The sequence below is a fragment of the Odontesthes bonariensis genome, chromosome 18 (genome assembly GCF_027942865.1).
Source record: "Odontesthes bonariensis isolate fOdoBon6 chromosome 18, fOdoBon6.hap1, whole genome shotgun sequence".
In the NCBI taxonomy this organism is placed as follows: Eukaryota; Metazoa; Chordata; class Actinopteri; order Atheriniformes; family Atherinopsidae; genus Odontesthes; species Odontesthes bonariensis.
The window spans coordinates 9,437,096-9,461,145 of record NC_134523.1 but is presented as its reverse complement, the minus strand read 5'-3'; the positions used below and the strand labels follow the sequence as shown (position 1 = coordinate 9,461,145).

At 42.7% G+C, this 24,050-nt stretch overlaps 2 protein-coding genes across 3 annotated transcripts in view; one reads left to right on the top strand and one right to left on the bottom strand.

Moving 5' to 3' along the window:
- Window positions 1–17,070, top strand: part of rftn1a (raftlin, lipid raft linker 1a) — a 23,758-nt gene extending 6,688 nt beyond the window's left edge. The window contains exons 3-10 of the mRNA XM_075449922.1: window positions 7,341–7,524; window positions 10,060–10,168; window positions 11,687–12,452; window positions 12,543–12,746; window positions 13,373–13,482; window positions 13,784–13,887; window positions 14,331–14,406; window positions 14,721–17,070. Coding sequence (XP_075306037.1) covers window positions 7,341–7,524; window positions 10,060–10,168; window positions 11,687–12,452; window positions 12,543–12,746; window positions 13,373–13,482; window positions 13,784–13,887; window positions 14,331–14,406; window positions 14,721–15,137 — 1,970 coding nt within the window. The 3' untranslated portion in view covers window positions 15,138–17,070. The remainder of the gene's footprint in view (window positions 1–7,340; window positions 7,525–10,059; window positions 10,169–11,686; window positions 12,453–12,542; window positions 12,747–13,372; window positions 13,483–13,783; window positions 13,888–14,330; window positions 14,407–14,720) is intronic.
- On the bottom strand, window positions 17,020–24,050 carry oxnad1 (oxidoreductase NAD-binding domain containing 1). Of its 2 annotated transcripts, none has more exons than XM_075449924.1 (8): window positions 23,881–24,050; window positions 23,315–23,435; window positions 22,978–23,041; window positions 22,721–22,824; window positions 21,211–21,352; window positions 18,965–19,210; window positions 18,700–18,808; window positions 17,020–18,498 (listed from the first exon to the last, which is right to left on the bottom strand). In XM_075449924.1, the coding sequence occupies exons 2-8, from the start codon at window positions 23,419–23,421 to the stop codon at window positions 18,341–18,343; spliced, it is 930 nt and encodes a 309-aa protein (XP_075306039.1). In that variant the 5' UTR covers window positions 23,422–23,435; window positions 23,881–24,050; the 3' UTR covers window positions 17,020–18,340. The 2 variants fall into 2 exon arrangements, with proteins under 2 accessions (XP_075306039.1, XP_075306038.1); XM_075449923.1 differs by having other exon boundaries at window positions 17,021–18,498; window positions 22,978–23,044; window positions 23,881–24,046.

Here is a 24,050-nt window from a genome sequence, read left to right as displayed (position 1 = left end):
AAATATGGGTCTTTTAGCAAAAAAAAAACCCCCACACATATAAAGAAATTTACATATTTAAAAACTTGACTTTTCTCTGAGCGTATCTCTAACCAGTTAGTTTGATGATAATTTCCAAAAACCTAACGGACCTCAACTCAGCTGTTTGGATTTGGTTTCTCATTTCTAGCTTCCAGCTGCACCAAATGCTTAGATTTGTCGGCTGACAAGAAACAAAAGTTAAAAGAAATACCATGGCAATAGCTACTTATCCCTCAGATGAATTATGTAATATGTCTACAAACATATGAGATGATATGTTTGCAGTTAGTTTAGATCCTTTTATTGTATTACTTGTGCTTTTATTAAACTATTATATAAACAAAAGTTGCAGGGCTCAGTGGTAAGAGTGGGTCATCCAATGACCTGAAGTTTGGCGGTTCGATTTCCACTTTCACTACTCAAAGATTGGCGAACTGACAGCTGGTGGGGTGGCAGTCCACCTCCTTGCCATGGCCCTTGAGCAAGACACAGTACCCCCCCAGAGCATCTGCTCCCCGAGCACTGTGAATGGCTGCCCACCGCTCCAGTGAATATGGCATCTGTCTCCATGAGTGTGTGACCCTGGGCATGTGTGTGTTCAACAGGTGCCAACCTGGATGGGTTAAATGCGGAGCAAAAATTTTGTGTACCTCTCTACAATGACAATAAAGTTTCAACTTATTAGCTTTAACAAGGAACCCTCGGCATTTACTTGCTTCACAACTGACTTCATGACTGAGACTAAAGGGGCCTTTACAAAGAGAAAAGTAAAAGAAAAAATAAAAGTTGTCTCAGTTAGCTTTCTTGTTCTAACTGCCTCTCAATGCCGTGTTTGTTCTGGCACAGCATTGGGCTTTTTTCTCTTCATTCCTTTTGCCATGATTAATTGGTGATCATTAATGAGTAAACGGGTGGGGGGCGAGGCATTTCAGGCAAAGCTTAAATGAAAAGAACAAATCTTGGCCGTGACTTGCAGCAGGCAAGTTTCATTCAGATCTGTCTCATATTTGTCCCAGTTCCAGTCTGTAGGAGGCTCTGAGGGACGTGTCTTCACATTTGGTCATTCCAAAGTAATGTTTTTTTTTTACTGAGCATCCTTCAGATCCTAAGAGTGCTTGCTATTTTTCAGTTGAACTGTTCTTTATTTTGTCATATGTGTTGTGTTTCCTTTTTTTTAAAAAAAAGCCACAGTTGCTGTTCCAACTTCAGTTAGTCAAATAAAATGTTTGGGTCAGCAACACTGCAGAGCTCTGCCCCCCCCCCCACACACACACACAATCCTGTAAGTATCTTCAGGGCAGAGAGTGGCTTAAAAGCTGAACTTGTGTCTGTATGCAGCTCTTGTAGCAGAAAGTTCAAAGACTTTAATTCGCAGATTCAGCTATATTGTGCACGCGGGCAATACTGTAAACCCCCCCACCCCCCACTGCTCCATGCACAACGGCACCTAAAGCTAATGTACATTTTTCAAGGTGCTGTATTTGGGACTGGGTGTGCGCCTTTGTTTGCATCTGTTTTTCGAAAATGAGAAATTGCTCAATAACCCAGGTATGTGCTTGTAGGCTCTCTGCGTCTTGAGAATGTTTGATGAGAATCCTCTTGAGGCCTGTTTCTAAAAATACTGATTATGCCATTGTGTTGGCGGGGTCTGTGAAGAGATGGAAGAGATGGAAGGGAGGGATGGAGTAAAGGTAAAGAGTAGCAAGGAGGAGAAACAAAGAGAGTCTTCAAAGAGGTATTTCTTAAAAAAAAAAAAAAATCAGCTGTATTTCTTTATGGCTGAATATTTCCAGGAGCCCACGCTGTGCACTCTGTCACCTGACATGAAGCAGGTGCAGGTTGCTCACTGGAGCTTCAAATGCAACACTGTAACAGACAGCAGGCACCACATCACGGCCAAGGGGTAGTGGTTCGGTTGCCAATCGGCTTCATTGTCAGCCAGCTCTGTTATGTTTGGCAAATGGGTTAGGCTGTGGTGTTTGCAGAGAGATTTCTGGCCGCCCAGAATGGCGGTGGTGACCAAAACAGACAATCGACATGAGGGTGGCTTGTCTCTCTTGTTGCTAAAGGCTGAGGCGGATAAATTGTCTGATCGCATGTGCAGCAACACATGCGTATAGACACAGAGAGACCGCACACACACTCACAGAGTTCTTACAAGCAGCCATGGCGTCTCATTCACACACGCACAAAACACTTTATAGCACTTACTCAACAGAGTTAGTGTTATCTTTCAGCAGACAGGCAGGTCATTTATATGGTAAACTCATTGACGCCACCTCAGTTGCTTAAGATTGGTAGACTCCATTTTAGGATAAACACAGCTACTATGAATTGATTCTGGTGTGTGTGTGTGTGTGTTTGAGATTGTGAGTGGTTATATGTCTGCTTCTTTCCCTCTTTTTCTCTGTGTGATAGAGAGACCAAGAGAAGTAAAGGATTCCTGCAGGATTATCTGATTGTTTGTGGAGATTGAGAGACCTCATTCCCAGCAAAGGGATTTATTTGTATTTGTGTGTGTGCGTGTGTGTGTGTGTATGTAGGAAGCAGATAGAGGAATCTGTATGTCAGTCCATGACATTGAGGAAACCCACGGTCAAATCCCTGCTTTAATTCAATTTGGTTTTCATTAATGATATTATTTCCCTGCTAGTGTGACTTGATGACTCCTACACGATAATGAAAAACAAATATCTTTGCAGGGGCCCCCATGAAATATGTGAGACAAGATGGCTGTTTATTAAACTAAGTTGTGTTCCCAGGAAGAGGAGCTTTGTGCTGAGAACGGAGAGGAGCTCAGTGTATTTTCAAACTTGACCTCTGACCGGCGGGTGATTAAACTCCGCAGAAACAATGCGGGTGATGATATTGTGTCTACCTTTGTTTTATGAGCTCTAACTCCAACAGTGCTTGAGCTGAAAAACATTTCTTTGTGACTAAGCCCCGGTCAATGGCACTGGGTCACAGTGACCCATTGGTGAATCCAGGGAGGATGAGGAGAGTTATGTTCAATGTTTCAGGCATTTGCCCCGCAGTTCACTCTCTGACAACTTCTTTGATTTGTCAGAGCCGGTTTCATCATATGACCTGACACCAATGTCTCATTCTCCTCAACTCTCTTATTACACTGTAATCACCAGTCTGCTGTACCATTACTGTGGTGGCTCTGAAATTCAAGTACCATTAAGACTGGTCAAAACACACCAACGAAACCAAGAACACTACAGCATTTCAGAAAGCGAGTTTCAAAAGATTTGACAGGACACAAACTTTGACAAAACACGCCAACGCTTGGCAGCATGGCGACATTTAATGAAAACACGACTACTATTTAGAAAGCAGGAACAAACTGGAACACTTTTCACAAAGTAGCAAGTCAAAACCTAATTCGTAAATCAGAAAACAAAGCTATGAAAAGCATAAAAACAAGTAATAGAACACAACATTTTGCATTTGCAACGGCAAAACCCAAACCACTATTAAAACGGAAACCAAGACAACATATCAGAAAAAGCTTTGTGACATGTTTCACAAAATGGGAAAACCAATAAAGCACAACTACATATAGAAAAAAAAAAACAATATCATTGAAATTGCAACAAAAATGGCCTCCCTTTTTTTTCTTTTTGTCCAGGAAAATTTGCTGTGCTTTTGTTTAATGTTGTTTTCTGGTTTTGTTTTATGAAATGTAATGTTTTTGCTCTCTAGGACCTCAGTATACTTCACGCATCATCCACCTTCACGCAAGACAGCATGATTGTCATTATCCCAGTTGTAACACTGATTGGTTACCGTGACATGTCAGCATGAGTGTTGAGTATGAAATCCAACAGCCAGGTGTAACATCGTACCAAGGCCTCCTGTGTATCACGGCTGTGCTCTGATAATGAGCAGAAGAGATGGAGAGATTGGAAAACATGAACACGAAAGAAAGGAGGAGAGCTAAAGGAAAATTAAATCTAAGTAAATGGGAGGCTGAAAATAAAGTCAGGGAGGTGTAACGGAGAACAGAGCATGAGAGAAAGAACAGCACATGAACAGCAGAGTTGCATTAAACTACGGTTTGGGGAGGGGAAGGGAAACGAACGCCTCGAGAGCGATGGAAGCAGAAGTGCAGAAAAAGGTGTGAGGATGAGCGAGTGGGAGTCAGGACTCCGGATGTGTGAGGAGGAATTTTAGGTGCGATGCAGTGTGACTAACGCTGGTCTGTGGAGCAGTGAGGAGCTGAACTCAGCTGATGACTTTCTGCCACCCTGCAGAGATGGAGACCCACTCAGCTCATTAAAACTTATAACAAGTGTCTAATGCTCAGCTCTGTGTGTTTTGTGTGTCTGGTTGCAGCACTTTTGTATGCCTGTGGGCAACTTTATTTAGACCAGTGTGCGTGCCTGCGTGTGTGTGTGTGTGTGTGTGTGTACTGATTCATGCAGTGTTTGCACTTGTATAGCCTACTGGAAGCATATCTGTATATATGTCTTCTACACTGCAAGATAATGGCATATATTTCCTCTGTCAACAATGTGTGACATATTGCTTCTACTTTCCATGTTTTCTTTCCTGATGTTTGAATATGTGTGTGATGTATTTGTCTCAGAGTGCAGGCATTGCCCAGATCCATCTAGTTGTGACAACTGCGTTTCCTGTCATACTTTTCATGGCAAGCACAGCATTTTTCTGGAAAATTGTTGACTTGACATCATTCAAGTTATGTTTGTGGATGATTCCTCATGTAGCTTCAGTCTTATTGGCAGAAAGCCACGAGAAAATGCCAGCAAAGATGGCAGAGTGTTGCTGTGTGTCAAAAGTGAGCCAGGCTGGAATTCACAGCCTCACAAGTACATCAGTACTGTATGTGCCTTAAGCGCCTCTCTGTGTTCTCTCCATAGCAAACCATGTTTCTATTTGAATACCATTTTTGTGAACCCACCGCTCTTTCTGAGACATTTCTTATAAAGTGGGTGCTCTGAGGAGATCAGATAGGAACCAACAACCCTCATCACTTGTCACTCACTATGTTCACTAAACAGCAAGGAGCTCCTGGCTCCATGAAGTTGATTATTTTATAGTCACTCTTTTGGCACATATCTTGCCTAAAACCTGTGCAAGTCATTAGAAGGCTATTTGAATAAACGTGAACCTCCAGCAAGCACAGGGATAAGCTTTGAGGGTGGCTGTGAGTAGTAATCCCCATGCATCACCTGGCAGGCTTAGTGGTAACTCTTACTTTCTCATGAGCGCACACACAGACGACACAGGCAAAAAGATGGCTCACATACACACGCGTAGATGCCATGCTGCACGCGCACCGCAAAATATGCCTTACAGTCACATGCAGAAACTCAGGGATTTGTACAGTACAAGGAATTAAGCCCTTTGAAGCAGCAACAGAAGAAGGAAGATTCTCACACTCCTCAAACATCTTGTGAAGTCCAGGGTCAAAAAGGGAGGCATCGCTCGCGACACACAGCGGCTGTGATGTGGTCAAAGCTGTCGGTTGAGACGGGAATAGAAGAGCGAGGATCAACAGCTGAACAGCCGCTGAGGCACCTCTTGTGACCGTCAAACAATGTACCCTTGAATTTGTCTTCATCTATCTTTCAAGCACTTGTGGATGCAAGTGTTCCCACTCGCATATGCACACCCCCCCCCCCCCCCCCCCCCTTTGCAATAAACCCTCATGCAAAAGCACAAAACCCCCCACGTCACCACATACCTCCAACTTTTCCTAAACCTCCCTGCCCTCCCCAGCTGGCACTATAAAACTCCAATCTGGCTCTTTCTGCCCTGAGCCATTCCCATTTTCCCATTCTGGAGCAGAATTGCAGCCTCCCTTTTAAATCCTACAGTGGCAGACAGTATAAATGAAGTTGCTTCTCTGCCTAAAGCGCTGCGTAACACCCTAATAACTCTGTATGCCTCGCCTGAATCAGCTGCAATGCCTTGCCTGTGTCTTGTCGGTGGGCGAGTGCCAGCCGAGCAGAGCTAATGACAGCTAATGGCTGTTTACGCTGACAGGATCGTTGTTATCCCCCTGCCACTCCACCCTTGTCTCCAGCTGTTAGTATTATTAGCACTGTACTCCTTTTGATAAGTCTCCACAGACACCCGTTTAAATGTTTGCTTGACAAAAGGCTTTCCTGGTTCCAAGAAGTTATGCCAAAAGGATCTTTCTCTGCCCCCCTCCCTTTGTTGAACTGAGATGGGAGTTAGAAGGGTGTGTGTTCATGTGGTTCTGTGTGTATGAGTGAACATGCCAGATGATGGAGAACAAATTGAAAATGAGATGGCTTGCACATTTCCCCTCACCCCCCTCCATGTGATGTGTGGATGTGTGTCCAAGTCTTTTGTGTGTGTGCGCGTGCGTGTGTGTCTAGTTAATTTATTCAGGTTATTTTCTCTTCTCCAGACCCATGCAAATGAGATTGAATGGGAAAGGATGACAAGCATTCAGGCGCAAACAGACAGCCTCATCTCTGCTTTTCCCTACTAACTGCCTTGCTCTTTTTGTCTCCCTTCTCCCCACTTCTTGTTTTGTTTTTTTTCCCCTATCGTTGGACACACCTGGTTTCACTCAGAAACATGCAGCCATACTTTACGTGCATGCTCCCCTTTAAAGACTGTGACTAGATTAAAAAAAAAAAAAAACTTGCCACAGTACAATGCAGTGACCTCAAGAGAGTCGCTCTCACCCGCATTGCGCTCTCAGTTTGTGGATTTGCCGTGACAGTTTGCTGCCATACGATAAGCTCTGCTCACCATTCCCGAGCAGGTTTTCTCTCCATTGTGTTTGGTAATGAGGGAACCGGCTTGTGATTGCCACTAATACCACACACCCCAAACAAGCAATGTGATAGCATTGTTTCCCTTTTGATGTATGCGTGTGAGCATTTTACGCAGTTGTGTGTTGGTGTTAAACTCTTTGGCTGGAAAACGCTCATGTGAACACACACCCATCCATTTTAACAGGCAAACTATTGTCCCTGCACAGCCTCTGTATGCTCACAAAGATGTGTAAGTGTGTGTTTTCCAAAGCCAGACTGTGCTGGTGCCAGTGAGGACAGAGGGTAATAGTTCTGGTGTAATTAGTTTCAGATTTAGCGTGAAGATGCCATATGTTGTTGTTCAGGGGGAATTATCATAATGAAACGTGCTCCGTCTTTGTTCCTTTGCGCCCTTTGTCAATTTCCTCATTCCCCCTCTTTTTCCTCCCTCCTCCTATTTTTTGTTTAATCCCATTCCCCTTCCTTGTTTTCATAAGGTGCTCCATCCTCATTCTGACAATATTTTTCATTGTTTTCTTGTTTTTCTCCCCTCTCCAGAGGTGCCGGTGTCATCAGTGCTTTGCCTCTCGTCAGTGAGAGAGCTGCCGGTTCAGGTCAGGGAGCTCTACGCACAGGGTTTCGTCCTGGTTGCTGTCCACCCCTTTGTACACCCCTGCGGCCCTCGCCATGCACACATCCAACGCCAGCTCCACCGGGCCGTGTTGGTACGCGAGTCACAAAGGTACACGGAGTCACCCCCTCCACTCGTACTAAAGTAGTTTTAACTGGATATATTTTCACTCCAGGCTGGATAAGATAAATGAGATGATTATGAGTTGGGGCCAGATTTAACCAACAGTTTGAGGTTTCCTGCTTATGCAACTTCACTGTTTTGACATGGAGACCAGCAGAGACTCATTATCACAAGATTCCTCACCTCCTTTTACTTAATGTAAAATGAATTGTTGATGGACCTGCCTCAAAATGGCTAAGTTTAGCTCACTATCCCAATTCTTTCAGTCTTTACCTTGCATAATACACTACACTGTAATTATTACACTATGTAGTTGTCTCGTCTGCAATATTTGCCACCATATTAGCAGAGCATAGTTTCCACATCTCACCACTCTGTAAGGATGCAACCTGAATGTATTGTCAGCATCTGATCGTAGAAGTTGATGGCGGAATTAATCCTATTAAATCCATAAACATACAGTACTGTGCAAAAGTTTTGGGCCACATCTTATTTCTTTAAGTACTGCCAGAAAAACAGGCAATCAGTGCAGTAACTTATGCAACATGTGCAAACGTAACCTGGAATACAGTATACAGGAGCAGGAAGTCGCCTCCTAAAACATAGTTTACACAATCCTGGAAGTGGATTCACTTCTACCTCAGTTCAATGTTGAGTTTTGAAGGGATTACTGTTAAATGCAGAGATTTGGAGATCCTGAGCTATCATTATTAAAAGTTAAGCTACAGAAGTATATCAAATGTTTTATCATTTTGTTAAAACATTTCTAAATCCACTTTAGTGCCTAAGCATAACATTTTATTGATACATGTGTGGTTTACAGAGTTATCACTGTCATTGGGCAGATTTTAGAATGATGATGATGTTGAGCCAAAATGCAGCCATACAGAGACAATTAAGTGGCTGTAGATTTGTATACTAATTAATAGTATTGAAACCTATATTTATTGCTTTCTGGTTAAAAAAAATTTTCCCCAGAAAAATTACCAAAAAAACGCACCCTTTAGTTCAAAGGGATCTTCAATGCCAGAATTCATTATTGCACTTTACTTAGAAAAGAATGAGCCAGTGGGCAAAATGATTATTCAGTAATCCTGGAGTAAATACTGTTTGAAGGATGAATTTAATCCACATGTCAACGTAATTTTTTTTCCCTCAAAATCCACGCGATTTTCTTTGTTTTGTCAGCTCAGAAGGTTCAGTTACATTTTACAGAAAATGTTACATATTGAACTCTGCATGCTCTTATTTGATATTATTTACCATTACCTTGGGGAAAATTGTGCCACAGGACAAACGTTGTTTGACAGGTCAGTGTTCTATAATCAGATCATTTGTTCTGATTTGCTAAATGCTGTCGTATTTTCAACAAGTAAATGTAAATGTGCCTCATGTGCCTATTTTCTAAAAGGTCATGTTCTGACACTTCTAAAACAATATCGTACTTCAAACAAAGTCAGTGTCTCAGCAAGAAAAGTTTATTTTAGTGTGACAGACATGTTTGTGCATGTTTCCCACTGTTTGTGCAACCTTCAATTAGTTGTCACTTTACAACCAAAGGAATCACTTTGCTTAGTTTACAGTTTTTGGACATTCTCTCTTCCTTTTATGTGAATTCAGGTGATTGTGTATACACACACAAATACTATCACACAAAATCCCACAAAAGCAGGTGCCAGACTGCTCCTTTGATGCTCCTCCTTCCAAGTGGTCCTGCTGCTTCCTGGCACCTGTCACCGTGGAGACGGCTGATTGCATCATCAGTGCTCGCCAGAGGGGAACGGCACGCTGAAAGAGAGAAACAATCTCGCCATCCTTTCATCTGCTTTCTTCAGTGATGACCACCTCCCACTTCTTTTTTTTTTTCTTTTGTCCTCATCACCCCTCTTTGTCCCTTGACGCTGCCTTTTATCTCCCCATCAACGCCATCCCTTTCATCAAAAAACGTAAAAATGAGGGGGGGAAAAAAATATGACAGATCTACTGTTTCAAATCTCCCTGAGAATGTCACTCACGCCTCAGAGCACAAGATATTACTGCGGCTTTCCCACTGACCTCAATCCAAATCTGAAGAGCCGTATCTGAATGCGCCTTTTATGATGGTGCCTTGCAGTGGGAGATGAAGGAAATTCAGTCCCTTTTTCTGTCTAATAAGTCTTTTGTGGTTGTGGTGAATGTGTGCTCTTCTTAAATGGAAAATTCACCCTCCATCAGATTTCACATTATGTTTCTGCTGTGATCGTTCTGGGTCAACAAGTGATCGTGAACACGGGCATGGCTGCCAGAATCTTTTGAGGCAAGACTCCTTTAGACTGTAATGTCATCAGGTGATGTGCTGAAACGGCCATAGTTGTAATGAACAGAAAATAAACCTAAAAGAAACAGCCAAGGAAAATGTTAAAACAGCGCTGGCACGTCTGTCATTTTTTGGCGTCATCTGACCACAAATGACCTGATCTTAATGAGCCACGACGAAAGCTTTATGTTGAGTATCTGTCAGATTTTTAATTTCTCACCTCACAGTTCAGAGAAAAGCCAGCTGAGATGGGCCAGAAGTCGTCTAGAGACAGATGTCTGTGTGGCAGGTCAACAGGCTGCCGACCCAGAAGTGATCCAGAGCTATGTCAAGAGGGTGAGTTCGAAACCCTCCGAAATTGATTAGATTCCTTGCTATACTGCTCAGTTTGTGGATTTATTTCTGAATAAAAACTATCATCTTTGTCATGTGGTGCCACAAGAAACTGAATGCTTAGAATAAATTAATTATTTTTTCCAAGAATGTTCATTTTAGGGACTTTTTCTCTCTGGAATTTAAGTGGAATTTAACACAAGTTGTTGATTTCAAATCCACATTTTTTCCTTCACTGTCTCCGTACTTGCTGCACAGGGAGTTTCTGTTTCGTGTTGGCACAGTTCAGCTGTGATGGCGTAGCAAACATAACTGTGCTCAAAAGTCTACAGATAACTGGCTGTAACTGTCTCTTTGTGCCACATGGTAAGGCCAACAGTTGCTACGATTTGAACAATTCATGGTGATGGGAGCTGAGCAAGAACCAAGAACGTTGTTTTCTTAATTTTCACCAGTTGCTTGTCTTGTATCCCGGCTCACTGTGCTGTAACTGGGAAAGCAGAGGAAGAGCAGTCAAAGAAATGCAACATTATAGTAGTTACAGTGAACCACAGTGAGAGTTAACACCAAGATTCCCTGCCGAGCAGAGCGTCATCGTTGGCATTTATCTGCTGCTTAACTCACTTTCAGTGTCTCCGCTCATGAATTCGCAGACAGTCCGACATCGGGAAATGAAAATGTGCTCTATTGAATAGATTTGCATCTGAACACCAAGAGAGCACAAAGGAAAACCTGATTGGATGGAAATGCACATCACTGAGCATAATGCGATAGGCTCCGGCAGCGTGACATGAATAACCAATCAGATCACAAGCTGCCAGAGAGAGTTCGAGATAAGAAGAGACAGAGTGACAGGATGGTGTGTGTGTGTGTGTGTATTCAGTTTTTAAATTCTATACTTCTGCGTTTCCACTACTCACCAGCCTACCCACTCTTAATCCCTCTCCAGACAAACTGATAAGATAAAACAGTGTGAGCTTCTGCAAGTTATGTTTGTTGGTAATATAAAAGACTGTTTTAAAATTGTATGCATGGATGAGTGAAATGTCAAAAATAGTAGGTAATGGGGAAAGATGTGTCTCATTATTGTTCGATGGTGGTTTGCAGTCTGATTTCTCTCCCGTCGAGCCCGTCTAAAACTGTCAGCCCAAATATCAACTGACAATTAACCACCGGAGCCCCATGGGAGGGAGCAGCACATACACACACACACACACACACACACACACACACACCATCACACACATGAATATGTTGAGATAATGAGGTCCTTTTGTCATTTGAATATTTGATCTTTGCAGATGATTAGGCAGGTTGTTATTTTGCAGAATATCCATCCTGCATCTGTCAGGCTTTGTTTGTCTCTAAATTGGGCTTTGTTTTTTCTGACTTTAGTAGAAGAGACTGAGCAAATGTATTTGTGGTGCAATGAAAGATGTCCTTTATATTTGCCACCGAGATTTATTCTAAGAGTTTATGGGTGTGGACGGATGACAGCACTGTGTGTTTTGTATATTACAGATCCAGGATGTGGCAGAACAAGGGGTGATGTTTGTGGGCTTTCTCCAGCAGCCAGGTGGAGGACCATACTTCTTGGGGCACTGGGATCCTGAGGAGCTGTCGTCCTTACATTCAAGCCCTTCGCCCATACATCGACACCCTTTGAGCGCCAATATCAGCCCAACAGATCCAGCAGAACCTCTTTCCAAAGACGTACAAGCTGATCATTGCAGCTGTGAAACTCAAGAGCTAGATCACGGTGCTGTGGAATGTTACAAACAGGACCACATCACCTCAGGTACCAGAGAGCCAGACTTCAGCTGTGGGAAACACACCCCACAGTTAGTGCACAGCCCAGAGAAGTCTAATGACCAAATCCTAACCTCACAGACTGGCCTCAAAGGATGTACAAATGAAATTAGGAGTCACCTAAAACCTGATGCAGACACAGTTCAAAACGCTTCAGGTGCCCAGGAGGATCAGTTAAGTCATAGCCCAACACAAACAGCAGGTACAATAAGGCTACAGCAGCGCAAACTTCCAGAAGTTAAACAACACTTCACTGAATCCACAGAGAAACATTTTTATCTCTCCAATCAGAGAGAAAGAAGAGTTTCAAGCTCGGACAGCTGGCTCAGTTCTCCGGAGCTGGATTTTCACCATGACAGAAAATCTTACTCTACTCGTGCAGATGGGCAAAGGAGAATGAAAACGCACAACAACAACCATATCAGGCTAAAGAGTTTGGAGAAAAACAAGGGTGCAACCTCACCACCGCCGCAGGCTAGTAAGTAGCATTTGTTTTCCTGGTGTGACCAGTCATAAGCAGGGCTTTCTTTCCACTTGCTGATGGAACTACGCATTTGTGTTTCTGCAGGGATGCAGCTGTTTGCACTGTACAACCACACAGAGGAGCTGAACACCTCTCTGAGGTTCTACTCACTCAGGGTGCCACTTCAAGTGCGAAAGGAGGCGGGGCTGATCACAGGAGTCGATGCAAACTGGCTGGACCACATGACTCAGCATTTTACCAGTGGCGCACGCCTCATTGATGGGTTTTTCCAACTCACAGATGATAATGGTTAGTTATGTGGATATAGCATAGTCGTGTCTATTCTGATTCAAAAAATTTTTTGGAGAAACTTTTCCTCTTGCATTAGAGCAGAGGAAAAGTTTCTCCAAAAAAAAATTAGAGCATCCAAAATCAGCAACAGATAATCCCACAAGCTTTAATCTATGCAGTACTCACTGAAAGTGGCAAAGATCGGACAACAGTCAGTGTGCATTGTGACGAGATCATCAGTGTTATCAACTTCACCTGTCGGTAAATCTGGTGTTGTGGCCGATGGGTTTTTATTGATTATTGCAGTTTTGAAATACATATTTCATACCTCCTGGTTTTAACCTGTGATATTGAACTGGTTGAATGACATCAGGGTTTTTGAAAGATGAGAAAAGCTTCTCAAAAGCTGCAAATCCCTGCTTCACTGCTGCGTAATGGATGATGTGCATGGCGTTGTGAGCTGAAAGTCCACAGCTTATGTCACAAGTCACTGCTCAGCCACCCATGGAGGAGGCAGGCTTAATCCAGACAGAACTTGGACCAATACTGAGAGAAGAGAGATTGTTTTTTAGCTCCTGTTCAATATACATACATCCTCCTGTGTTTGTCTGACTCTGTCTCCAATTTGTCCTCCTTCTCTCCAGACAATGGAGTTTCGTCTGTGGACAGCGTGTTCATCTTCCAGAACTCTGCAGATGAGAACACAAGCGCATCCTATGATGCAATCGTGGTTGAACAGTGGACTGTTGTTGATGTGAGTTTTGACTGCTGGATAAGATGTGGATTTAAAAATGGCTGAAGGGGTGGTCCGTGGCGTAGTGGGCTGAGCAGGCGCCCCATGTACAAGAGGCTACAGTCCTCGCTGCAGCTGGCCCCGGTTCGAGTCCCGCATCGGACGGCCCTGTGCTGCATGTTGTTCTCCCTCTCTCTGAACTTCCCTATCCATTAAAGGCACAAAAGCCCCCCATTAAAAAAATGACTGTAAAATTGGGCAAGATCTTAAATTTCCCTACTCACATGCTTTCTTCTTGCATGCATTTATGGTCTCCCTCCAGGGTGTTGTGGTAAAGACAGACTACATCCCACTGCTGCAGTCACTAGCTCCATATGGATGGAGACTGATGTGTGTGTTGCCCACGCCAATCGTCAAGACAAACAGGTACTGAACTCCAGCCCCAGGACAATTCTTTCACTAAATCAATTGAACAAGTCTTTTACGCTTTGCATTTAATCTTGTCGAGTGTTATCATCTGAGCTAAGCAAGGACTAATTGCTGCTTTGCTGATTGTTAAATCTAAAGTCATTACTATGCTGTTTAAGATGTTGCCTGTCTTATTCTTTTCGGGATTAGGATTGACAGTATGCAGTACAGACGATTCGAGATCAGACAAATCATAATTATATGCTCATCCTAACATGAAACCGCTTTTGAAAGTTGTCACCACTGCCAAGCAGAACACCCATTACTGAACTGCTGTTTTCTTGTAACCTGTCACTTTGCAAACCACAGAGAGCCAATACTAGATTTCAGCGTGCAAGCTTCTCAAATTCCAACATCGTGGGTAAAAGTCATTAAAGTGCGGCTTTTTTCCCTTTGTGCAGTGATGGGAGTTTGTCAACTAAGCAAATCCTTTTCCTTCAGAGACCCATTTTGCAGCGCAAGAGAAAAGACTTCAAGGTTTGTCTTCCTTCCTCTTCCATCTTTGCAACAAATCTGTCACTTGTCTCTGTTGTACCTTTAGGGCATATGACTTGATGTCAAAGAAGGTCCCGTTAAAAAGCTGTGTTACTAAATATGGGATGTACAGCGAATATAAACCCACTCACTCAGAAAAAGTCTAATAATAGGCAAGTAGTTGGCCTCAAACTGTACAGGAAAGAGGCATCAGTGTACGAGACTTTGTTGTGATTTGTCAGGTGTCTGGAGAGACGGAAAGACAAAGGCCTGACACAAAGCGCAAAACTGTCTCAAACACATCTATTTGATTTCAGATGCTGAACCTCAGGGGTCGCAGCAAGGCAAAGAAAAATTCTGCTGGAGAGGCGCTCGACGAGCAAGAGAACAGGTCCCTCGTGATAGAGGCTGAGATGGACAGGTTGGGAAATAACACAGAAGAGGAGGAAGACGCAGAGGAGAGGAAGAGCGGGGACAGCGGAAGGAGCAAGAGAGCGAGCCTTCAGAGGCGCGGAGAGGATGCACTACTACATCAAAAGAGCTTCTCGTTGCTGTTGAAACGCAGGGCTTCTGTTGAAGACCAGGAAGTGGAAACTGACATAGACATGATCCCACTGTCTGAGCAGAAAGCTGTGAGATGGACAGATTTCTGCCAGAGAGCTGATGGAGGGGTGAAGGAGGAGGTGAGGATGGAGGAGCGGATCAGACAGCAGCTGTTTTCTGGAGTTTGTTGACGTATTTGGCACAAAAAACAGGCTGTAAAAGCTGAAACCTGGTTAGCCGATGAAGAAAAAGAAGCTTCTCAGCATTTTGACTTGCATACTTAATTCCTCAGAGGAGAACCTAGATCTAGTCAGACATATACTGAATCTATATTGCGTTCTATCGAAAGGCTTTCATCTGCTCTGATTCGGGCAGTAGATGAAGTGTTGTGCAGTTCTCTGCTTTGGGTCTGCTATTTGCTATATGTCTGTATATGAAATTAAAAAGGCTGTGCAGCATAAGCTAGAGCTAGTCTCCAGTCCAAGCCTTAAATGCGACTTTCTTTTACTCTGGTGTATTTTGCTACTTTCTTGTGATTGGACTATGAGTTTTCATTTCACTGGGCTCACTTTATTTTTTATACACAAAGGATATATATTAAGATAAAAAAAAAAAAAAATCTACAACAGTGTGTAGAAGAAGACAATGAAGCCTGCATCAATCCATACAGTTTGGTAAATCTTTGGACACTAAGTCTTTGTTACATTGGCTGCTACGGGCTTTAAGAATCACAACCGTACTATAGAAACTTTTTAACGCTGTTTTATGGATAAGTTTGGGTCTTTTTCTTTAGCATTGCTTCATCCGCTAAGAAGGCTAAAGGGTTGGAGTTGATTCCAAGCAAGGAATTCCCGTTTGGAAGCTGCTGCTGTGGATCCGCAGCGTGTGTAAAGCTTTCATTATGAAAACAAATGAATCGGAGAGAGCAACATTCGGAGTGGCCAAATCAGCTGCTTGGTACATGGGGAGCAGGGGAGTAATGGTGAACTGTGCAACATGGGAAAGGCCTGGAAGTGTAAGGGAGACAGGAATGGTGGTTGATCACAAAAGCATCATGACATCCAGCCAAGTGAACAACAGGAGGTAGACCTGTCATTATCTAGGTCTACCATGAGGAGAATACATCAAAAGAGCAAATATAGAGGCTTCGCCACAAGGTGAAGCCATTCAGGTGCCTCAAAATTAGGAAGAAGAAGAAAAGTAGTTTGACAGCAGAATGTGTTGACAGTATGAAGAAGCTCGTGATCTGAAAACTACATAAAACACCTGGACGCAGTGTGATGGCATGCATGGCTCCCAGTGATACGGGGGTCACTGGTGTTTGATTTGACAGAACCAGCATAGACGTAACATAAGTCTGCTCACATTAAACCAAATGCAGTGAAAGAGACTGAACAGCACTTCATCGTACAAGTGGACAACGAGCTAAAACAACTGGTGATGTCCAGACTTCAGACTGTCAGTTCCTATTTAATAAAGTAGTTACCCTAAATAAAACATTCGCTTTCATGTCTATTTTGAGCCACTGACAAAGAGTAGGCCAATGTTAAAGAGCTGTGATTCCAAAGCCCATCCATCAATCTAGATATGAAATTAGCTAAATTGAGCTTGTTACTCATTATGGAACAACATTGTGCTTCAGTAGACGGCTAAAATTACATGTCAGAGTTATTATAGTCACCCAATAAATGTAAATACAGAAAAATTACGGACGCATTTTAATCGCTTAAATGGCTCCAAAAGAGAAGCCCTTCTCTGATGTCAAACGTATTTCAGGTATTTAGAAAATGTCAACCAGGAGTTTGCTCAGTAAATATTTATCCGGTCGCTTGTATTTTATTTTTATTCTCATCGGCGTCAAAACTGCAGTATTTAAGGAGTTAACTTTGGTTTGTTGTCTTCACCACAGTAAGACAAAGCTTTCTCGTTTACAAATGAAGTGTTTGGCTCTGCGTTTTGATGTGGCAGTAGTAATAATTTACTAGAGATGGATTTTTATTTTTTTTCTTCCTTCTTCTCTTCAACTTCAGTGAACCACAAAAAAAAAAAAAAAAAGTGTCATTTACATATCAGCTATTTATTATTCATTTTCTGGACCACCTGTGAAGTGTAAAAGTAGAGTAACATGTAGGTCAATAAAGTGTTTAAGCACAGATTGCCTGACGGTTTCTTTTATTTCATTTAAATTTCATGCTACCATCACAAACTGTTTTCCCTCATTGGAAGAAGAAATGACGAGACAACTTCGAAATGGGTCTCTATGTCACAACCCCCGCCGGGAGATGTTAGCAGGAGGCTTGCAACCGTCTTCGAGGGATGTTCAGTGATCCAAGCCAATCAGAGACCGCCTGGAGGTTCCATTACAGGACACCATGGGACACTTACACCACTCCAGGATGAGAAAACTGTTTGTTGCTATGTGGATGGTGTGTGTGTGACTGAAAATAAGCTCAATGTTGTGAAGTTCAAGAGCTGGATGCTAAAAACAACGGCCATAAGCTAACTTGTCGAGCTCATCAGTCAGCTTTCTGACAATTTTATTTCTGCTATCAATAATTATTTCATTTAGTATATATACACACAGAATATAACACTTACAGGGACACTACATCTTTTTTTTTGTTGTTGTCAGAAAAAGTAAAAAAATAAAAACTTTCAGGCTATAGCTTTTCATTTTGGGAAGCACATGCTTTCTCCTCTGGGATTAGAGGAGCAGAAAAACACCAAACTCGCACCTGCTCACTAAATCTGAAGCTACTGACCGTAGCTAACAGATGTTTGACTTTACCCGACGACTCTGTCACATGAACGTCTGAGTGCTTTGTGGGTGCTGGGCTACTTTTCATCCAGGTGCAACAACTTAATGGCACATAACCCATCATGAAGCCTCACTGTGCCATTTAAAAAAATATATATCTATATTTCAAAAAGGAAGAGGAATCGATGTTTTCAAAAAAGTACATTTTCAAAAGACTTTAGGACCAATTTGCCACCGTGGCCAAGTGTGTGAACATTTTAATGCAAACCCAATATGACTTTTTCTCAAGTCGGGTCAGTATTTGCTTGAAATGTGTACACAAGAACGGGGCACTGAAGTTGCAGATGTCTTCTTGGTTGCGGGAAAGGAAATAAAATCATCTCTCCTGTCAGAGTCCGTTGTTAGCTGAGGAATGGGTAGGTCCAGCAGTCTCTAATAGTCTAATAAAGGTTGCAGCAGCAAGGCTCCAAGGGTGAATTTCCTCATCTGCTTGAGCTCTCAGTATCCAGATCTCTGTGAAATTCAAGTTATTTTCCCATTTCCTCCACAATCCATACATCCTCCCTCTGATAACTGCAAAAAAGAGCACAAGCGAGGAAGACAACTCCCATGGGTTAATGGGAATCACCTGGGGTCCTACCACCACTTCTCAAAGATGATCCTATCTTTTGGGAGGCCGAAGTCCATGAGGTTTTGTGAAATAGCTTCTATCATTGGTGGAGGTCCACACAAGTAACATAAAGTCCTCTGTGGGTCCACATGAGCCTGCAACTCCTCTTCTGAGATTCTTCCACCTGAGGAGACACAGGGGAAGTAAAATCCATGAATAAAGACTCATGGTGCTGCGGCACCTATTGCTCCAGCCTCTCCTACGCGTAGGTTTGATGGTGTCTGTTCTACGTGATTACACAGATGAATCGACAAAGGCAGACGTTGGTGGAATAAAAACGACATTTTCCCAAATTTGTGTAGAAAAGTATATGTGTGCTGCTTACTTTTGACAAATGGCTGGAGGTGTGGCTCGACATCTGCACTCTGCTGCGTGATGTGGAAGTTGCAGGAGAACTTGTCGGGAAACTCCCTACATGTCTCAATGATGGAGTTCTGGAAAAACACAAGTTCGAATGTCATACATCATACAAGGGCTTTTCTTTGCATTGTCAAAACGTACTAACAAATTACAGACACATGGATACTGTTGTAGACGAGGCAGCGTTAATCAAAGAAAAAGACTCAGTCAAAAACAGAGTAACTACCCACCTTGAAGAGCAGCTCCTCTGTGTTCTTGGCACTGAAACAGAGGTGGGCTGAGCCTATGTTGTAGGTCCGACCTCCGGAGGTTCGGTTTAGATGTAGCAGATCTCTCGCGTGCAACAGAATAGAGTAGAGGGGGTTGATCCCTACACCACCGGCAACCAACAGTAAATCCACAGAGGGATCAGAGGTGGATGGGTCAAAGAAGAAGTTCCCACCAACCCGCATGGCAACACGGGAGCCGACTGTACACTGAAAGGGAGACAAAAACAGCCGAGAATAGTTTAGAAGGAGTCCACAACAGACTGGTCCGAACTGTGTAACCATCAGGAAACTGTAAAAGGTTTTTTTCAGATCAGAAGCACAATGCCATTGTGCAGTATTACAAGCTTCAAAGGTATTTTACAGTCAAAAGACCACATGTAGTCATGTGCCTTCATCAGTTCACATCCACTTGATGATGCTTATACTTCTTAATCCGCCAAAATGATCCCGACTCTATTCCTGGACTGAAATATGAAACAAAAGGCTTAACCAATGATCCCAGAGCAGAGAGCTTTAAGTCTCAGAGCACCCAAATGCACAGTGCATTTTTATTTTTTATTTTTTTCCTTGTCTAAACACAGCGTAATAGCTCAGCGTTGTTAGTTATTACCCGTCATCAAACACAGAGGCTGCAAACAAACATGCAGACTGCAGCGAGGGAAAGGCGAGCTGAAAGAAAACATCATTCATATTCATACAACCACTTGCAATAGTGGAAGAGTCTCTTAAAAGAGTGACATCTGAACAGCAGATAAAAACACCGTGTTTGACGGACATTTGACACATGTGAAGCACAAAAATCTGTCTACACTTCTATGCCGAGAGATTTTAACCCTTACTTTGTGTAGACTGCAGAGCGCTAATGTTGCTCTAACCCTGCAAGCCATCTTAATTCCTAACCCTGACCAACAATTACACGTGTCGAATGAAGAATTGTCACTGCACAAAGATCGTCATAACTGCATTTGCACAGAATACAAAATCTTAACACATTTACTCGATTATCAAGAGTCTGTTCGAAGACGAGAGACACGAAACACTCGGCTTACACACAGAGGAGCGTTGATACGTGCTTTTGTGTTACGGAGCTGCAGAACGTAAAATAAATTCTTGAAGGAGCACAACTAAAACTCTATATACACAGCTGACTAACACGTTTTTTCTAAATAAAACGCCATACCTCGAGGATACTTTCAACTGCTACAATGAGACCATGAAGTGGAGGCAGGGTCCTGAATAAAACAGCATGCGGTGTAAAGACACTACTCAGCAAATCATCTTGATTTGGGAGAAAATCAAGTCTAGTTTCACCGATGATGATGTGTACTTATATCAAAAGGAAATACGAGTGTTGGGTATCTCGTTTTCCAGCCTGCAGCATACGGAATGCCTCTGTGAAGCTGTGAAGATTAGCGTGCTCCGAACAAACCGATTCGATTTTCCTTTTTCTCTGTGGAACACGCATACAAAATTCTTTGGATTATTGAATGACACACCATTGCGCACATTTTCAGTTTGTTATCCCATTCAGAACAACGTACCTGCGTGAGACTTTGGCATTCTGCTAACAACAAAAGGCTGTAGCAGAGGTACGGCATATGCAAGCTTAAGGTTGCTGTTTGTTTTACACAAAGTGCGACTGATTGTTCTGGAAAGGAGTGCCAATAATGTCTCCGAGATGGCATTTCGTGTGCGTGCATGGGTATGTTCGGCTTGAGTGATTATATCAGTGTAAAGCGTGAATTAAGCCCATTTAAATGTCACGAGAGAAACGAAAACAAATCATTGTTTTTGTTAAACTGTAATTGACTTACAGTTCGGCTTAGTTCATCTGTAATCACAGCTCCAACTCTACTGTGGGCTGAGAGCTTCTGGCACTCGCAGATTCGCACACACCCAAACAAACTATTTGGTGCGACCTTCATTTCTGAACTCCCTCCCACTTGAGATTCGGAGAAATGGATTTGGAGCGTGATCGAAAAAAGTTAAGAGGGGAAAAAAAAACAAAAAAACTTTTGGCTTTAAAATTAATCTGAATGCTTTTTTTTTTTTTTTTTTCCAACGTCTCATATGTAAACACACAAGCGATTACTTTAGTGTGTTGATAATCAAAATTAGCTTCTCTGGAGTCTTCCTTTATGTACTGTAGATGAATACATTTTACCGGAGAAACAGCATCTGTATATCATGATATCAAACCCACTCACCATAGTGTGGATCCAGTGTGCTGGGGGGTGTTTGGTGTATTTAACGGCCAATTCAATGACCCCTTCCTGCTGCAGCAAACCTGGGCCGGAGCACATGGAGAAACCTCCCACCTTATCCACTCCGGGGATGAAGAAATCCACCCTGAAACCAACCGAACCACAGAATATGACATTTAATGAATCGGCCAGCTGATTCTTTAAACATAGCAACTCATGTTATCTTGTCAAAAACCCGGCCAAACATCGTTTCTGATTCTACTAGTGCCTCCGCTGTTAAAACACGCTGACCTGGCTGAATGAAGGGAGAGTATTATCCTCTGACCTCAGTGAGACATTAGGCTAGTTCCAGAAACCAAAGAGAACAAAACCAAACTCAATGAGGAGCCGCGTACGAGTTAGTTCATTCAAAGCGCAGCATCCAGTCTTCCACACAACGTGGCTGCAATGAAAACCAGCTGGACTTCCGTTTCACTAGCACAGTGAGCCACTGTTAGACTAAAGAGAGACACCGACTCCACAAAGCCTCCGAGGCATCATAAACACGGATCTGCAGTGAAAGCGCACACATATGTTCCTTCCACCTCCACCTACTTTTCTTCCTCCAACACCTTGAGAAGAAGGACTGGGCCATTCCTTTTCTGAGAAACACAAACTTGTGAATTTCCATCCATTTGCATTCATTAGCAGTCGGAGGAGGGCAACTGGCTGCTTCACCGCCGCCCACCAACAATATGGCCCTCATGTGCACACTGCATGTGCATGGTACACTGATTAAAACTGGCAAGCCCATCTCACAAACCTCAAGACTCTCATAAGACTCAGGGAAAAATAAAAAAAACATCCAAAACATACTTAACCTGCTATACTTACTTTAAGAATCGGCTGAAGTTCGTCTAAAAGGTCATTTATCTCACAATGTTATGCACCAGTCAAACAATAGGTCTCTATCTCTTTCTCTCTCTGTCAAGCCAAAGTTGCCAGTATACAACTGATCCTAAGCTTTCTGAGCAGTTTGTGTAGCAATTACATCTCTTTGATACATTTTTATTACAATATTTCACCTTATCAATAAGTTTTGATACTTCCTTTAGCAGATACAACATTGTACCAACTGCTAGGAATCATTTTTACCGTAAAAATCATGTTAACAATAAGTTCATGTTCAGGCAGATGAATCTGACACAATACTGCCATCATCTGGTCACTTCGAGCACTACAAGCAATACCATGAGCCAGATGTCAGTTGAATCACCAGGGTTTTATATCTTAATGTAGCTGCACAGTTGGCTTTTGTGGTTTCTGGTGGGTAGAAATCTCCCCAAACTCATCAGCTCTGGTGTTGGTGACTATTTGTTTCATTGGTTACAAAAAAAAAAAAATTGTGCCTTGGGAATATGCATGGGATGGATGCCCGAAACTGATTATTTGTCAGCAAAGTAAATGTAATCAATCAGCTACACTGACAAGAATGTTTAAAGACCGAGTGAAAACTTGAAGAGCGTCTACTCACCACTGTCCTGCTTTGAAGATGAAGTCTGGATGTACAGCTATTCTCAATCTTTTTACCGTCTCAGACTCATTCATGATTCCACACACTTGAGCTGGGTACAGAGCCTACGCTTATCAAAGACAAACACACAGCAACACAGAAGACTTTAGAATCGGTTTAATACTCTTAAGAAAATCAGCAGAATTTGAGCGCAGCGTCTTTAAGAAGTTGAAAACTGAACAGATGCGGTCAACTTAAGCTACAAATCGCAAACTTACATTTTGTCTGTAGTTGCTCGCTGTTCTCTCTAGGTGGTCCATTTGTCTTTTGGATGACATTTTCCTGCTAAGGAGGAGACAATAAGGTCACTTGCCCAATGTGTCACATGCTCGAAAATGTAACGAGTGAGGAGCAATGGGAAAAGTAAATCATATAAGGACAAATGGAGTTTGTCCTTTGTGCGGGGGGGGGGGGTCTTAAAGGGCCAGTTACTGTGACTCAGCGTGAAACACATTACCGTTAATCCTCTAATAAAGTCCAAATGTACGTCCCCCTGTTGTCATTCTGTAGTTTACCCCATTAGTATAGCTAACTGGAAGACCAGACAAAACTCACCTCGTAGCAGAGCTGGGCCCCAGTAGCCGCCTGGACAGCAGACCGGCGGCAGCACTCGGAAGGCTGAAACTCCGTGTAGCGGCGATGATGAAACAGGGGCAGCTCATCTCGACCTGGGCTCCTGTCATAGCAGAAAACACGTGACATCTGTAAAAGCTGAAAACCGTCACTAACACTTGTTGTCACAAGCTGGCAGTGCTTACGTTAACATTTTCTCTACAGCTGCTTATTCATCCGATGAGCCTCGAATCTATAAGATTTGATGTTCATACCAGGCAAGTACCAGCTGCTAACATCATGAAAAGTTCCCCATATCTGAGCATCGTTGGTAATCATCTCTGCTAATCATCTCTGAAATACGAAGATGATAAACCCGGGACGAAGACCCATTTCAAACGCTGTATGTTGTCCAAAAGGCAACGTGATGTATAACTGTGATTATATTAAACAGAGTTTGGTGTGACCTCCTCTGAAGTTAGCTAACTAGCTAAAACAGCACACCACTAAACTTAAGGTTCAGCCCGGTTTGTTCTTGAACTCAGACCAAACACTAACTAATTTCTTACCAAGACAACACTGGGTTCCTTTCAAATGCTGGTCATAGTGTTCTCCAGAATGTTCGTGATAACCTTCGTCCTGTTATGATTACATGACACAAACAATGTCTTCTTCTTCGTAGAAATTTTACTGTAGCTGGTGACTTCTTCGGTGACATGGGACGCCGGGTATTCCATTT

Bases quoted from the DNA above. Each gene is read 5' to 3' on its own strand.
- oxnad1 (XM_075449923.1), bottom strand. From the start codon at position 23,421: ATGAGCTGCCCCTGTTTCATCATCGCCGCTACACGGAGTTTCAGCCTT. The intron at 22,825-22,977 runs GTAAGTTTGCGA...TGATAAGCGTAG, and splicing joins CGAGCAACTACAGACAAAAT to GCTCTGTACCCAGCTCAAGT. The intron at 21,353-22,720 runs GTGAGTAGACGC...GGTTGGTTTCAG, and splicing joins ATCTTCAAAGCAGGACAGTG to GGTGGATTTCTTCATCCCCG.